This window comes from Lampetra planeri, chromosome 44 (assembly GCF_965212315.1).
Source record: "Lampetra planeri chromosome 44, kcLamPlan1.2.h2, whole genome shotgun sequence".
In the NCBI taxonomy this organism is placed as follows: domain Eukaryota; kingdom Metazoa; phylum Chordata; class Hyperoartia; order Petromyzontiformes; family Petromyzontidae; genus Lampetra; species Lampetra planeri.
The window spans coordinates 4,824,610-4,840,386 of record NC_136150.1 but is presented as its reverse complement, the minus strand read 5'-3'; the positions used below and the strand labels follow the sequence as shown (position 1 = coordinate 4,840,386).

At 58.3% G+C, this 15,777-nt stretch overlaps 1 protein-coding gene across 1 annotated transcript in view; it reads left to right on the top strand.

Moving 5' to 3' along the window:
* The window catches only part of LOC144732856 (lysine-specific demethylase 5C-like), a 37,144-nt gene extending 22,446 nt beyond the window's left edge, over window positions 1-14,698 (top strand). Inside the window, exons 17-28 of the mRNA XM_078614492.1 lie at window positions 164-345; window positions 840-964; window positions 1,100-1,250; window positions 1,585-1,690; window positions 2,065-2,247; window positions 2,771-2,952; window positions 3,690-3,828; window positions 4,124-4,303; window positions 4,925-5,071; window positions 5,868-6,401; window positions 7,131-7,394; window positions 8,803-14,698. Of these exons, the coding sequence (XP_078470618.1) occupies window positions 164-345; window positions 840-964; window positions 1,100-1,250; window positions 1,585-1,690; window positions 2,065-2,247; window positions 2,771-2,952; window positions 3,690-3,828; window positions 4,124-4,303; window positions 4,925-5,071; window positions 5,868-6,401; window positions 7,131-7,394; window positions 8,803-9,207 (2,598 nt within the window). The 3' untranslated portion in view covers window positions 9,208-14,698. The remainder of the gene's footprint in view (window positions 1-163; window positions 346-839; window positions 965-1,099; window positions 1,251-1,584; window positions 1,691-2,064; window positions 2,248-2,770; window positions 2,953-3,689; window positions 3,829-4,123; window positions 4,304-4,924; window positions 5,072-5,867; window positions 6,402-7,130; window positions 7,395-8,802) is intronic.
* Window positions 14,699-15,777: the final 1,079 nt, after the last annotated feature.

Genomic DNA, 15,777 nt, shown 5'->3' with positions numbered 1-15,777 from the left:
GCTGTCATTTCTTGTCACCTATCACCTCCCTCCAACATACGTTCCTTCCCACCCATGCTCCCTCCCACCCTCTCCTCCCCGCCCTTCACTCCCCACGGCCCCGCTATCAACGTGCGCACACATACGCGCATGCACGCACACGCATGTGCACGCACGCACACAGGGCACAACGGAGGCAGAGCGCGAGGCGTTTGAGCTGCTTCCCGACGACGAGCGGCAGTGCGACACGTGCAAGACGACGTGCTTCCTGTCGGCGCTGGCGTGCTCACGCTGCCACAACCGCCTCGTGTGCCTGCACCACGCCGCCCAGCTCTGCAAGTGCCCGGCCGCCAAGCACTACCTGCGGTGAGCACCTACCGGGGAGCAGTCGGGCGGCATTAGCGGCGGTGGTGGCGGCTAAGCTGCTGCACCGGCTGCCTTGTGACCTGGCGCTGCGGTGGCAGCGGGAGCGAGGGTTGCGAAACTTCCTGCTACCCATGGGTGGGCGTGGAGGAGGAGAAGGCGGTACAGCAGAGTGTGGACGAATATTCAATGTACGTAGCCAACCGTGCTGATCTGAGGTGCGTGGTAAGGACAACAAACACAAAAAGTTGTTCTAAAGAAGTAACTGTTCAAAATAACTGGATTCAATCATCGATTCTACTACTTTTCTTTTGGACGATCAGTTCCAAAAACGACTCGAAAAATATAACAGGGTTGCTCGTCCGTGTCTCTACACGATAGCTTCTGAACCCCCCCCACCCCCCACACCTCTCTCACCTGACGACCTCATCTCTCGCGTTACTCCCCTCCCTCTCTCTCTCTGTCTACCCCATCTACCGTCGCTGCTCCTGCCTCAGCTACCGCTACACGCTGGACGAGCTGCCGGCCATGCTGCAGCGACTCAAGGTGTGCGCCGAGTCGTTCGACAGCTGGGCCACGCGCACGCGCCGCGCCCTGGAAGCCGAGGGCGCCCTCAAGAAAGGTTCGGGCGCACGTCGCACGCGGCTTTTTGCCCCGCGCTTTGCCGCATTTCGCACCGGTTACTTGCCAGGCGGTCCTGACCTGACCCCTGCCCCGCGTCTCTGTCGGGCCGATCGTCTCCTCCGTGCGGATGCAGAGCTGCCGCACCTGCAGGAGCTGGCTGCCGAGGCGGAGGAGAGGAAGTTCCCCGAGAACGATCTCTCGCTGCAGCTGCACGTCGTCGTCACGGAGACGGAGCGCTGCCTCGCGCTCGTTCGCTCGCTGCTCCACGTCCGGCCCGCCGACGGGTGCGTGGTGGTGGTGGTGGTGGTGTCGGTGGCGGCGACGCCCGGTGTTAGCGTTGTCATCGTCGGCAAGAGCGAGAACGGAATGGGAACTCGATCTAGAACTGGGAGCTGTGCATGTGGTTAACGGGGATAATTTTGGCCGAGCTACAATGGAACTGTAAGTGGAATGTTAAGCCTTTGTAAAGAACGAGATGATGGCAATGACGGTGATGGGTGGTGATGATGGTGACGATTGTCACCATAACCATCACGCATAATAATGAGTGATGGTTACGGCTGATGATGATGATGGCAACGGTGACGCTGACGAGGAGGAGGTTGTGCCGTGTGGCAGGAGCCGTGAGGAGCCGGGGGAGCGACTCACCCTGGTGGAGCTGCGGGAGCTGGTGGAGCAGATGCAGAGTCTGCCCTGCGCCGTTCCCGAAGCCGCGCAGGTGGAGGTAATGGCAACACGGGGGGTGCTTTGTCTGGTGCAGGTGTGCGCTGGCGTTTCCTTGCATGCTTGTGTGTGTGTGTATCTTTGTTTGCTTGTTGGAGCGGTGATGCAGCGGTGAGCGCATAGCGCTACGTACCCAACGACAACACCAGTGACGGTTATCTGTACCGGTCCTGGGCCTCCCCTAGGTAGCCTCAAACGAGTCCCTGGTTTAAACATCGTCACTGGAGAGACAAATGCGGCTGGGCGTGGTGCTGGCCACCCACCCCCTTGTGTGCCGTGCCGGCCTTCATAAGTGCTCGCTAACAGCACTTGCCCATACAGTCTGTCAGGGCTATACGGGAGTTCTTTGCCTGTGTGTCTGTCTGCGCCGTGCAGGAACTGCTGGAGCGAGCGGAGCGTCTGGAGGTGCGCGCCGCCGAGGTGGCGGAGGAGGCGGCGCCCGGCGCGGGCACCGTGGAGGCCCTGCTGCGTGACATCGAGCGGCTGGGCCCCACCATCGTCCTCCCGCACACGGCCACGCTGCGCGACGCCCTGCCCCGGTCACGCTGGCTGCACCAGGTCCGGCTGCCACTCTGCATACACACAGCCCCTATTGTCTATGCTCTGCTGGATGAGGGCCTCTCCTTGTTGTCTGGGTCATAGGGTCATACACAAACATATACCAACCACCCAAAAGCCTTGTGCACCATCAACAGCTCCTTTCACGAGACACAGTATTCAGACCCATGGACAGCTCTTGGCACGAGAGACAGAATTTAGCACCATAGACAGCTCCAGGTACTAAACACAGTATTCAGAACCATGGACAGCTCCTGCTACTATACACACAATTCAGCACCATGGACGGCTCCTACTAGACACATTAGTCAGCACAATGAACAAATCCAGGTACTTGACACAGTACAGCCCCTGGTACTAGACACAGAATGGAAAGCTCCTGGTACTAGACACATCATTCAGCACCATGGACACCTACTAGTACTCTACACAGCGTTCAGCATCATGGACAGCTCCTGGTGCGACTACTGAGGTCATGGAGAGAAACCCCTCTCGGTGGCGGGTGGTGTCGCTCTCCCCGCAGGTGCGTGAGAGCCTGTCGCAAGGCGGGGCGCGCGTGCCGCTAGACGCCGTGCGGGGCCTGCTGAGGGCCGGGCTGGCGCTGCCAGCTAACCCGTCGGTGCAGAAGGCGCTGTCCGAGCTGCAGGAGCTGCAGAGCATCGCTCAGCGCTGGGAGGAGAAGGCGGCGCTCTGCCTGCAGTCTGGGTGAGCGAGCGGGCGGGGAGCGGGTGGAGAGAGGGTGGGTGAGAGCGTGTACAAGCTATTTATAGCGTGAGTGGTGAAGTGAGAGGGTGAGAGAGTGAGCACGCATGTAACTCCAGTGAGTGGTGAGTGAGCAGGTGACTAAGTGAGTCGGTGAACAGGTGGGAGAGTGATTCGGCATGTGAAGAGGGTTGGTTAGACAGTGAGAGAGGTGAGTGAGCAGATGAAAGAGAAATTTAATTAATCGGCAAGCGAAAGGGTGAACAGGTGGGAGAGAGGATAGAGCGAATACATCGGCGAGGGAAGATTTGACAGAGAGCGAGTGAGCGAAACCAGTGAGCTGGCTGATTATCGAGCGTGTGATGGTGCGAGTGAGTGAGCGAGCGGTTAAATGGACGAGCTTGCGGGCGAACGATCGAGCGAGCGCGGGTGAAGCGTCTCGACACTCGACAGTGTCTGCAACTTAATTCTAACGACGTTTCGGCCACAACGCAAGCAGCCGTCCTCAGGTGGAGAACAGGTCTGTCAAATAGACAGTCTGAATGGCACGCCCCAAGCTTGGAGCGACTATTTATGCTGGGATGGAGGGGCGAAGAGCGTCTTGACAAAATCATTTGCATATCAAGAGGAATTTAGCATATTTATGGGAACCTCATCCGGTTTCTCCCGGTGCCACTGTTCTCTCTCCCCTTTCCCTCCCTCGGCGCGTCTCGACGTGCGTCCCCCTCTACGCGGCGCAGGCAGCGTCACAGCGCGGCGACGCTGGAGGCGATCGTGGCCGACGCGGAGCAGGTGCCCGCGGTGCTGCCCAAGGTGCGCGCCCTCACCGCCGCGCTCGCCGCCGCGCGCCAGTGGAGCCACCTCCTGGAGGCCATGCAGGTGGGCGGCATGCACGGCACCCGCACAACACAAACGTCGCCCCCCCTTGCCTGCGGAGCCTCTAACAGGCCGCCGAGGCGGGCGCCATTAGCGAATAGCGATTACGTTTACGGGATCTAACCCAAAAAAATGCTGAGTGTGGTGGGTGCGGCGTGCTCGTGTGGTGGGTGTGGCGTGGTCGTGCGGTGGGTGCCACGTGGTCGTGCGGTGGGTGCCGCGCGGTTGTTGTGGCGTGAGCGGTGTGTTGGTGTGACCCTGCGGGTTGTGCCGTGCGGTCGTGCGGCGCGCTTGGCAGAACGCGGACCACTTCCCGTACCTGGAGGTGCTGGAGAGCGCGGTGCGCTGCGGCGCCGACGTGGCGGTGAGGCTGGATGCGCTTCCCCAGCTGCAGGCGCAGGTGCAGCTGGCGAGCGCCTGGCGCGAGCGCACGGAGCGCACGTTCCTGCGACGCCACTCGTCGTACTCCGTGTTGGAGGTGAGCGGCGCGAGGGTTCGGGACGCGCTGGTGAGGGGAGTGGAGCGCGTGAGCGAGCGGGCGAGTCGGTGGGAGGGTGACCGAGTAAGTCGGTGAGAGGGTGAGTGGGTGATGGAGCAAGTGAGTTGGTGGTTGGCAGGGTGAGAGGAGGGTGAACGGTGTGGGTGGGTACGTGATTAAGAAGATGGGACGGTGCGTGCACGCTTGAGCGGGCAGGAGGATGATAAGCAAATGAGTTGATGGGTGAGCGAACGGTGTAGATGGTAGATGGGTGACTTGAGTGAGGGAGCGTGAGGCCGAGAGAGTGTGAGTGGATGGGTGAGCGGGTGGTGGGCAGGTAAAAGATTAGGAGGGCGAGTGGGTGAGACGTTGAGCGTGCGGGAAGGTGAGCGGGGCGTGTCCAGTGGGTGAGCGACCCCGCCCCGCCTCTGTTGAGCGAGTCCAAGTTGGGCGCCGTGTCTCGTGTTTCACTGGCTGACAAAAGTGGCGTTCGCTCACAAGTGAGGTCGTGATGCGGCCAGAAGTGAGATCCCCCCGTACCCAATCTAGCGTCACATTCACATACAAAAGCCGCCTCCAGTGTTTTCCCTCCCAAGAGTCCACGACTCTCGCACAAACCAGGTGCTGAGTCCGCGCACCGACATCGGCGAGTACGGCAAGCGGCGCCCGAGAGGAGCTTCCGGCGACCCCAAGGCAGCGCCGCCCGCCGAGGTCACCATCGCCGACCTTCAGCGGCAAATTAAGGAGGCACGCGACCCCGACGCGGTGGTACGGTCCGACTGCACACCATCACTCACCGGGGGGGTGTAGGAGAGCTGGCGGAATGCGCCATTCTGTTTCGGGGGGTGTGGTCCGCCATAATTTTAATTCGGATGAATTTTTGTTTTTATGTTTAATGATATAAAGTTTTTCGCCTGGAAAATGCGTTGAGGTGAAACTTCACGTTTGCTAGGATTGTCCGGGAGAAAAGAGTCTTTTGGGTTATTTTAGTGCGAGTCATTATGGCCGTCCAGTGACATCATCGCGACGTGCTTTCACCAACGCAGTGGCGCTTCTGCACAACCGACCAATGTGCTTGTCAGGAGAAGCAAACCACGTGGATCTCCTGAGATGCGCTGCCGCACCCACAATGCACTCCTCAAGATTTGGCAATGACAACACCAGAAGCGGTGGCCTGTGCAGGTTATTGTGAAAAGACTAAATAGGTCGGACAGGAGACACGGCAAAGAAGAAAGACCCAATACTGTGGCGTCACCGGAGTGCTATGATGCGGTTTTAAAGTATTTTTAATTTTCTCGTAAATCAAGCTTTGAACTGGTGTCAAGACAGCTCAGGACAGGCACAGTGTGTGTCTGTAAGATAACAGCGGTTTTGTCTGAAACCATCACATTCAATTAGTTCCGGCACTTTATTTGGCTGAATTCTATATATTTACATGGCTTATCAAGTTTCTCCAGGTCACCTTTCAAATCACACACCTACACAACAACAACAGCAGCACTGCCACCACCGCCGCTATTAAGCGAGCCTCACCGGAACACAACGATCTCCGTCCCCCACTCAGGTCCAGTCCCTGAAGGATGCCGAGAGGAGGGAGGTGGACGCCATACGCCGGCTGCGCACCAAAAACGCCAGCAAGCTGGTGCTGCCGCTCCCCACCAGCGGCTCGAGCCCGCACCATCACTCGCCCAAGGCCCTCGCCGCTCCCACGCCCAGACCGCAACAGCCGGGCGACCCAGGCGGCGCCGTGAACAACGGCGACGCCGCTGATGGCGCCGCCGGCACCGGCGCGGCGGAGTTCTGCCTGTGCCGTCGCCCGGCGCGCGGCCTCATGCTGTACTGCGAGCTGTGCGGGGACTGGTTCCACTGCGGAACCTGCGTGCCGGCGCCGCGATCCGGCACGGGCCGGCGCCATGGGCCGGGCTACCGACTGCTGCGCGCGCTGGGGCCTCCGTTCCTGTGCCCCGGCTGCCAGCGCTCGCGCCGCCCGCGCCTCGTGGCCATCCTGCCGCTGCTGCTGGCGCTGCAGAAGCTGCCGGCGAGGCTCGCCGAGGGGGAGGCGCTGCAGCACCTCACGGAGCGCGCCGTCGGCTGGCAGGTGCGCGGCACCGGGCGAGATGGGCGGCGGGCGGTGGGGGGCGGTTTGTAACGGCCAGGTTGGGTTCTTGATGGGCGTGACGGAGCCATTGAGGTGACCCCTGGGTTCGAATCTGGACTTTGGCCGTTGCCCGCAGTTAAACCGGGAGGTGGCGGTCTCAGCTCGGTCACCGTTGACCGCCCGCGAAATTAATTAAGTAGTAAAAATATTACAATAAATATAATTTTGACCAATGCTCTTTGTAGAACGCCATCGTTGGTAGTTGTGGATCGGAAGCGGTTGTGAAGTTGCCTAGTGCAGTGAGCACGGCAATAAACACGTAACACAGATTCATACTCTTAGTTCTTTCGGTAAAGTCACGTAGGTAATAAATGAAATAAAAATTAATAAAAAATAAAAACAATAAAATCACGACGTTTCGGAGGCAACACAAGCTTCCGTCTTCAGGTGAAACTGTCACAGCAAAAAATCGGTATCAAGTGGAGAGAAGTCCCAAGAGGTACGACCTTATATAGTGGTTAAGGGGGGAGGAGCCAGGAAGGGCCGCGAGTTGTGAGATGGTCACAGACACACACACACGTCTGACATCACGTGGCCCGGCATCACAAAATAAATTTACGCAGTCAGCTGGAAAATCTTACTGGATGAATCCTGAACGAATGAATTAACGAATGTAGCTTTGCCATCCTCCTCCCCCCCACCCGTGTGATTGACTCTCCGACCAATCAGGAGCAAGCTCGCCAAGCGCTGGCGAAGGACGAGGTGTGGCCACTGATGACGACAGCCGACCAGGCCGACACCGACCCCACGGCTGCCCCGGTACCGCCGCCGGCGGGGGCAGGACGGCTGTCGGCAGAGACAACGCGGGAACTGACGGAGCTGCTGGTGGAGGGCGGGCTACTGGAGATGAGTCTGGAAGAGACTTGCCTCATCTGGAGGGTGCTGCAGGCTGCGCAGCCGGAGCAGCTGCACGGAGACATCACCTTCGGACCCGTGAGCACCGCCGCCTGCACCGGAGCCTGACCCCGGGGGGGGCAAACCCTGAACACTTGAACCCTGGTTTCGCTTTAAAGCTTCTTTCGTGACTGCAGGGATTCATCTTCTTGGTTCTTTCGGTAAAGTCACGTAGAAGGGAAATAATAAAATAATAAAAATAAAACATAATAAAATAATTCTCACGACGTTTCGGCCACAACGCAAGCAGCCGTCCTGCTTGCGTCTGTCGCAAAGGCAGCGTCTCATTCAGACGCTGTCTTTCCGACAGACCTGTTCTTGGATCTTATGTTTGTTTAGAATGAGACGCTGTCTTTCTGACAGACCTGTTCTTCACCTGAGGACGGCTGCTTGCGTTGTGGCCGAAACATCGTGAGAATTATTTTATTATGTTTTATTTGTATTATTTTATTATTTCCCTTCTACGTGACTTTACCGAAAGAACCAAGAAGACTTGAACCCTGGTTACCGAAGCCTCCCCCCGATCCCGATCTTTGACCCCGGATCCTGACCCCAACCCCTGACCCCAACCCCTGAACGCTAGAGGTGACATCTCATGGAAACGTGATTCCTACGTTGCATCGTAACCTCTAGCACCAACCCTTACCCCCCTCCCCCCAGGGCAATCCTTGACCCTGAGGACAAAGCATGACCCCCACACTCATGACAGCTAGAGGGGACTTCTAAAATAAAATGTGATCCGATGATGATGATGATGATGAAACCCTGACCCCTAAGGGTGAAGTTAAGCCCCAGAGGGGACATGGAGAGTAAACCACGATCCCCACAATCAACGCTCATCCCCGCACCTACGTACGGTCCAAAATAAGTTCAACGTACGTACATAAAGCCCTGTGGCTGAACTCTGCGCCGTAGAGTCTGCCCTGACCCCTATAGGTGACCTCTAGAGTGAACCCCGACCCCTGACTTTAACCCACATCGTGGGATGCTACCGAGGTGCAAATGTTAGCGATCCAGACGGCACCGGTTTGATCTCCCGGCAGTGTATAAGTTGCTACGACGCAATATAGGTTATTGGGTTAGATCGCGTAAATGTATAAATGAAAATCTCTATTATGGATGATATTTCTCGCGATAGCCTGCATGTGAAACTGGTACAATGTAGTCGGTCAATCGACAGGTCGCGTGTACAGATAGTGTGGGTACTCCGACGTCTTCCATTGCTTCTGGCCAGCGTTGGAAGAGTAGGCCAAGTACGCTCTGGAGGGGCTGTCTAGAGCGGCCTCGGCGTGGGTGAACAACAGCGGCACCTTTAGCTTTGCCCTCCACACCGGTCTCCCGTTGGGCCAATGCAGCGAATGTGAGGGGCGGCGCACGAGCGAGACAGAGACGGAGCAATCGAGACTGACGGTGCGATTCCGGCATTTCGCCGGTTCCCTCCCTCCAGCGCGGCGAGGATGGCGCGGCGGGGACGGCGCAGGGAGCGAGTGGCGGCGGCGGCGACCACCGGCGCAAGCGGCGCGGCAAGGCCGAGCGCGGCACGGGCGCGCGTGCCGCCGCCGCGACGCATGGCCCCTCAGCCGCCGGCAACATCGGCGACAGAAACAGCAGCGGCTGCAACGCTGCCGAGGACGACAACGCCGCCAGCACCCTGCTGAAGAGGCCCCGGCAGGACGCGGAGGAGACCGGTGACGAGGCGACGGCGGCGGCAATGGGTGGCGCCGGCGGCGTTGTCGAGCGACCGGCTCGCGAACAGGAGGAGGAGGAGGGGGAGGAGGGGGAGGTTTGTAACAACGGCGGGCCCAGCCGACCGCAGCGGCCATTGGGGGTGTGCAACGGTGTGGAGAGATGAAGAGGTGGGGGTCCACGGGGGCCACGGAGGGCGGCACGTGGGGGGGGGCCGGGGTAAGCGTTTTGGGACCGACGTCAAGAATTTCGTTTTTGTTTTTAGGTTCGCCGCCGCCGCTACCACCGGCGCCGTCTTGGTCCTGTTTTGTTTTTGTAAGAAGCGTTGGTGCTCGCCGCGTCCTGTGAGCCGTGCGGCGTGCCGGCCTCGGTGCACGGCGGGGGGGGGAGGAGTAGGAGGAGGAGTGAACTGAACGTAAGATTAAAAGAAAAAAATAGAAAACTTTTATTTAGCAGTGTTTGTCTGAAACAAATCATTTCAGCCGTATTCCAACAGTGAAACCATCAGGAGAACTGTCCAGAGAAACATTCCCACAAGGCTCCCGTCGTTCACAATGCAAAAAAAGCACCCCAGCAGCCAGCAGCTGCTGCACGGGGTCGGTCCCATGGGGTCGGTCCGATGGCATCGCGCGGGGGATGCCGCAAGAGAGACGCGCCGGACAGCGGGGACGGTCCGTCGATCGGCGCACGGCTTCGCGCATCCAAACAACGTTGGTGATACCGATGCACAACTGTGACCTCCCTTCTTCCTCCTCATGGTTCCGATTGCTTCAGAACGCCGCGCTCGCGGGGATGGGTGCAGTGCAAGGGGTCGCTCGGTGCTTCGGCGTTAACGTCCGGCGTGAATCAGAATCTCTATTCTGGAGAAATCCGATGAGCTATGAAGCTTTTTTTCACTGATGTCCAGTGGTGTGCCGTTCCCTCTGCTGCGCAAAGCTTCAATTCAGCCGTTTTCTACTGGGTCTGCGACCCGTAAATAATTCCGCACCCACCTCTCGGATAGTTATCGCTCTGGCTGGCTGTAGCTACGCCGTCACTTTTCCACCTACCCGGTCTACCAGACACCCCAACGATATCCAAACAATGAGTCTGCGTGTCTGTGTGTGTCTGTAAGTTGGGATGGGGAACTATAGTGTGTAGTGGTTAGTGCGCTGGGCTATGAACCTTGCAACCAGCATTAAATTTCCCTTGGTCAGCTCAGCCTTAAATGAGTACCTGGTGCATTGTGTTATTATCAGGACTGGGGGAGACGTATAAAGGCGGCCAGGCGTGGTGCTGGCCACACCACCCCATTGTGCGTCTTTCCGGTCCTCATAGGCGCTCGCTAACAGCGCTTGCCTCGGCAGCGTGCGTCAACTCCATACGAGGGACCATTGTCTTGGCGTGTGCGTGCGAGCGAGACGGAGCAGCTGGCATGGACCTATACACTGTAGCATCAACCGCCACGCTGACTCAGCTTTTACTTCACTGTTGTTACGAACACTCGACGCACACAACAGCAACAACGAAAAAGTAAATCGTGCATTGTCTAGCGCCAACCTCGAAGCAAACTGCTTCGCTGCTGCTTCTACCGATAGTGGAGACCGACACCCGCTGGCTCTGTCAAAACCTCCACTGAAAAACGGCATGGCCGGAGGAGGGGAGGGGGGAGGAGAGGCGCTTGGCCTGTGTGTCACCTCCCACCCTGGGGGATGCCCCCTCACTTGCCGGCCGTGGCTTTAAAACCAGCGACAGACACCGCTGGCTGCTGTGATGGGGTTACAATTGTCACGATTGTTTGGTCGTTTTGAATAGTGGCGAGCCGGTCGCGAGCGCTGAGCGACATCATCGTGAAAGTGGAAGCCACTTCCTCGTTTTAGTTTAACCCCGTTCGTCGTCGCTGTCGCTTTGCCGCCGTCTGGGGGAAGGGCGGCGGGGGTGGGGGGAGGCCACGGAAAGCCTCTCCCCCCCCCCCTCGCCACGCCTTGCTTGGCTGCCGACATTCGTGTGGGGGAGAAAGAAAAAAAAGAGCACTTTTAGGTGGTGTAAAAACATCTTTCGTTCGCCCTCCGTTGCCGTCGTTCGGGATGCCACGGCTACAACACGGAGGCAGGCGAACAAGATCCAGCCAACACGAAGCGACGGCAGCGCCGCCGCCTACCATCGGACTCTCGCTTCGGGCGCGGCGAGTGTCGGTGTCTGCCAGGCTGCGCGCGACGAGTCACGTCCGGGGGCTTGCCGAACTCCCCAACGGAGCGGCAGATACCACCGTGCGTCATCCTGCGTGCGGGGGGGGGGGGGGGTGGAGGAACGGCCACCGGGAAAAGACACCGCCGCCGCAGGGTTTGGCGTGCCGAGTGGAGCGTCTCGTCGGGTTTTGGTTTAGCCGCGCTTTCATCCGCCGGGTTGTGTTACGCCCCGTAGAATCGCCGCGCCCTTGTCGTCACCACCGTTATTGTCATCGTTACTCTTGTCGTTTATTATCGTGTTATTTTGTTTGACTTGGCTGCCTCGTCATGACCTCGCTCGGCGGCGGGAACGAGAGCGGTTGTCGCCGATCGGAGGAAGCGTTCACGATTCGCATCGGTGATTTCGCGACGGCATCGCTGATACCGAAACGTTGTTCAAGGATACGGTTAAGACGCACGCGTAGAGCAGAGCTCGGCTGTTAAAAACTCCCTCCAGAAAGCTTTACACGTTAACGACGTTCACTTTCGTCGGCTCTCTGTGGTGCGCTTCCGTGTCGAGCCGCGCGTCGTTCAGCACGACGAACCGACCTTTCACTTGACGTGCTGCTGCTGCTGCAGGGGGAGCTTCACTTCCTGGAGCCTCTTCGGAGCTTCTCTACAGTTCGATTCCTCGAGTAGCTCCCGGTACCTGGAGGGAAACGGGGGAGGCACCGCGGCATGCCGAGCGACGACGACAACAAAGACGACGACGCGCGGTTTGAGCCGTAAGCGCATCCGGAGAGCTGTACAGCAGAGGTCGCAATCGGGTACCCGATACCCGGTTACCCGTACCCGGCCGTGTATCGGGTAGCCGTTTGCGACCCTGGTGCGGCCGGGTACGGGTACGGGTAAGGAATCAAAACCCATTTGCGACCTCTGCTGTACAGCAAAACCGCAACCGCAAAAAAAAACCCTTCGCTCGCTCTCGTCTTGTTCACTCTTAAACCGTTTAGCAGCATTAGCGTCGTCTCGTCGGCCTGTTGCGGCCCTCTCCTGCCCGTGCGCTGGTCTCTTGCCGCTTTCCTCACCGGCGCCCGGTTGACATTTGGTTGCACTCCGGCGTTGGGAGGCCACCGCGCGCCGAGCCGGATTGTGTTGTTTTGTTTTTGTTGCATTGCCGGTGCAGAGGAGTGGCGGCTTACGGCTGCGTTTGAACCGGTGTCGCCGCTTCCTTGCAGTGTTAGAACGCCTCCCCCCCACCCCATCTCCGAACCGGAGGAGTGCACGCTGTGACAACTGGGGTTGCCACCTGTCACGGTTTTCCCAGGACGGTACTCTTTGTCGCTTGAGCGGCAGCTGCCTCTCCTGGGAAACCTGTCAAATCTTCCCGGGGCATTAACAGTCACCAGTCATGCTGTTTTGTCGCTGCGCAACAATAATAACGGTACACCAATTACTCAAGGCCATATATTCACATGGAGTCCGCCCCCCCCCCTCTTCCGGCAATGCGAGTTATTGTTGTGCCCATGATATGTTCCGTTTTTTTGGTACCTCGGAGGTGGCAACCCGAGCTGACGTCACCAGCTGTGTTGTGTGGGACACTGGCCATGTGGGTGGTGCCACCGGTCGGCACGTCCGGTGGGATCGGTGGGGCAGTGGAGATGCGCGCTAAATGGAGTCGCCACTTGGTGGGAGGGGAAAATCGGAAATGAGCCGGGCAACACTGCCGATGTGAAGTCGGCAAAACCTCGGCGCAGATCTCCACTCCCGCACGTCCGCTGGTGGGGGGACCGGCGCCCGATGGTTCGCCGAAAAGTGCCGGCGCTTCTCCCGGGGAGCCCCCGAGGTTCAGTTCGGGGGAGAGCAGCTGCCACGGCAGCGCGACCGCGTGTTACCGGCCCCGTGCTGTGGTGTGGCCGGCGATGGAGGGGGGAGCGGGTTGGGTAGGGGGCGGCTCCACACGGCGCGCAGCAAAGGGACTTGGGGGGAGCGCGACGGCGACGCGGATTGTCGCGCTGTTGGTGGTCTGTAATACACGAGGAGTGTGCTATGGATGTACACGAGGGCGTTTAGCGTGTTGCCCGTACGCCTGGGGGCCGCTCGCTCTCCATCGTGGCCGAACTGAAGGCTGTGACACCTGCTGTTCCTCCTGCCCCGCCGGTCTGCCAGGTAGCCCCCACTCTGCACCACCCCCCCCCCTCCCCGTTGTGTCGCCTATGGACACAGCTGGCATCTCGTACAGCTGTGCCGCACGTGGTGTTTTATATACACACACACAGACAGCCGGTGTCGGACACGGACAGCCGGTGTCAGACACGGCTGGTGTTACGCGTGGTGTGACATGCGCCCAGACGGCTGATGTAACGTTCAGTGCTACATGCAGTAAGACGCACAGCCGATGTTACCGTGACACGCACATAGCCGTGTGTGACACGGCTGATGTGACACTTAGAGCCGGTGAGATTTCTGTGCGCGTCACCGCAGCCCTTGATCCACACGAGAGGGCGTGTCCTGGATGGCCCAATGTGGCTCCAGTGTCCACGAAGCAGGATTCTTTGGTCGAGGAGGTGGATTGTGAATGTGACCCCCAGTGTCCGGAGACTCTGGTATTTCAATTCAGTCGGTGTGATTGTAGCAGCAGCAGCAGCAGCGGTCTGTCCACTACCCGTGAGCCGTCGCCATCTCTCGCGGCACTGCAACGTCACGGGATGTTCTGGGTGCGTGTGGCCTGTCACGGTTTCCTGGGACACATCTCGTTTCGATATAAATGTCCCGTCTGGCAGCAGCAACAGCAGCGGTGTTTTTTTGCGGCTTGCGTTGGACGGTTGGGAGTGTCTCTCCATCACAGTCGGCTGAGCCTCACGTTACGCAGGCGCACACCCCCCCCCCTCCCACTGGTCGACTGGTGGTGATGGTGGTGGTGCTTTGGTGATGGCAGTGGTGCCGCCGTTGCTGCTGCTGGTGGTGGTGGTGCTTTGGTGATGGCAATGGTGCTGCTGGTGCTGGTGACACTGATGCTGGTGGTGATGACGGTGGTGATGGTGGTGGTGCCAGTGGTGGTGATGCCGGTGGTGGTGCTGCGACTGCTAGTGGTGGTGCCAGTGGTGGTGGTGCTGTGGTGGTGGTGGTGCTGTGGTGCTGCTCGTGGTGGTGCTATGGTGGTTTTATCCGGACATAAAAGTGGATGGCAGGTGCAGCAGCAACTTCGAGTGTATTACTATTATTACTATTATATTCCTAACCCCATCCCATTCTCATCACTACTTTTGTGCATATTAGTATGATTATATTAGTATGCAAAAAGTCATTAGATATCCATTTTCACGTTTTATTTAAAACTCGTGCAGTTTAAGCTGTTACTCTTTTTTTTGTAAGTTACCAAAAAGGATAAAACAAGTAAACCGTGCCGCAGACGGATCTCCCCCCCCCCCCCCCCGCGTGTCGCCGCGTGTAAGATAACCCGCGTGTACAAACACCGTCGTGTTCGTGAATAAATATCGTACTGATGTTGCCCGTCGTGGGGTGGTCGCTCCTCCTCCTCTGCTGCCCCCCGCTGTCTGCACCTCATAATCAACGTTTTTTGGGTTTAGATCGCGTTATTTATAAATGTGTCGTAACCCTCCACCAGCCGACACGGCCAATCTGTAAAAAAGTGTCACGGTGACAAAAGGCAAATAGTTCACTGCTTTAGCCCACCGGTGCAGTGTTGAAGCGTGAAACCACAACCTGGACCTGTCGGCGGCTCCACCGGGGCTGTCCACAGGTGTCCACGGGTGTAGGCCGCCCAGCAAGCCGAGGCGAGAAGCACCTTCCGCCTCTCCTCTGCCCACGACCGACTTGTCTCTTACTCTCTACCAACACTCGCACTGCTAGGAACCTCCTGGTTACACCAGCCCACAGGGGATTATTGCGTCCGTCCGTCGTGCATCAAAAAATGGGAGGGGCTGGGTGGGGAGAGGAGGGGCTGGGTGGGAGGGGTGGGGCTGGGTGGGGAGGGGCTGGTCACCCCGTGGTGCCCTTATAAAACTCAACGTTTAACCTACTCACGCCGGCTTGTGCCCGCCCTCAGTCGGGCATATTTGCGGAATACACCACGCCGCCATTGACCGAGCAACCCAACGTTCTTACCAGCTCCCACCGCAGGAATGTGTTTAATTGGCTGAAACCATCTTGATATAGAGAGGACCGCAAAACTTGGGCAGTGGTTGGTGGTGGCGGCTTCCCGCTTGTCTGTGGTTCCTTCTCGCACCTCCGAGTTGTTCTCTCTCTCCGAGCGAGTGAAAACTGTGCAGCGCTTTACAAGTTGGGATGATTCTAAAGTAAGCATTTGTCCTGAGATGCACTCAGGTTTAGGCGCTTTGTAAATCCACATTGTATAGACTTGCACCGACCCATGGACTCATCTTGAGACCCTCCGACTGAAGTAGAGACCAACAGACCGACGTCAATCATGATTTGAAGCTTTCGTGACTGCAGGAATCCATACTCTGGTTCTTTCGGTAAAGTCACGTAGGTAGAAAATAAAATAGATCACGACGTTTCGATCGCAACACAAGCGTCCGTCATCAGGTGGAACAGATACAGCAGGA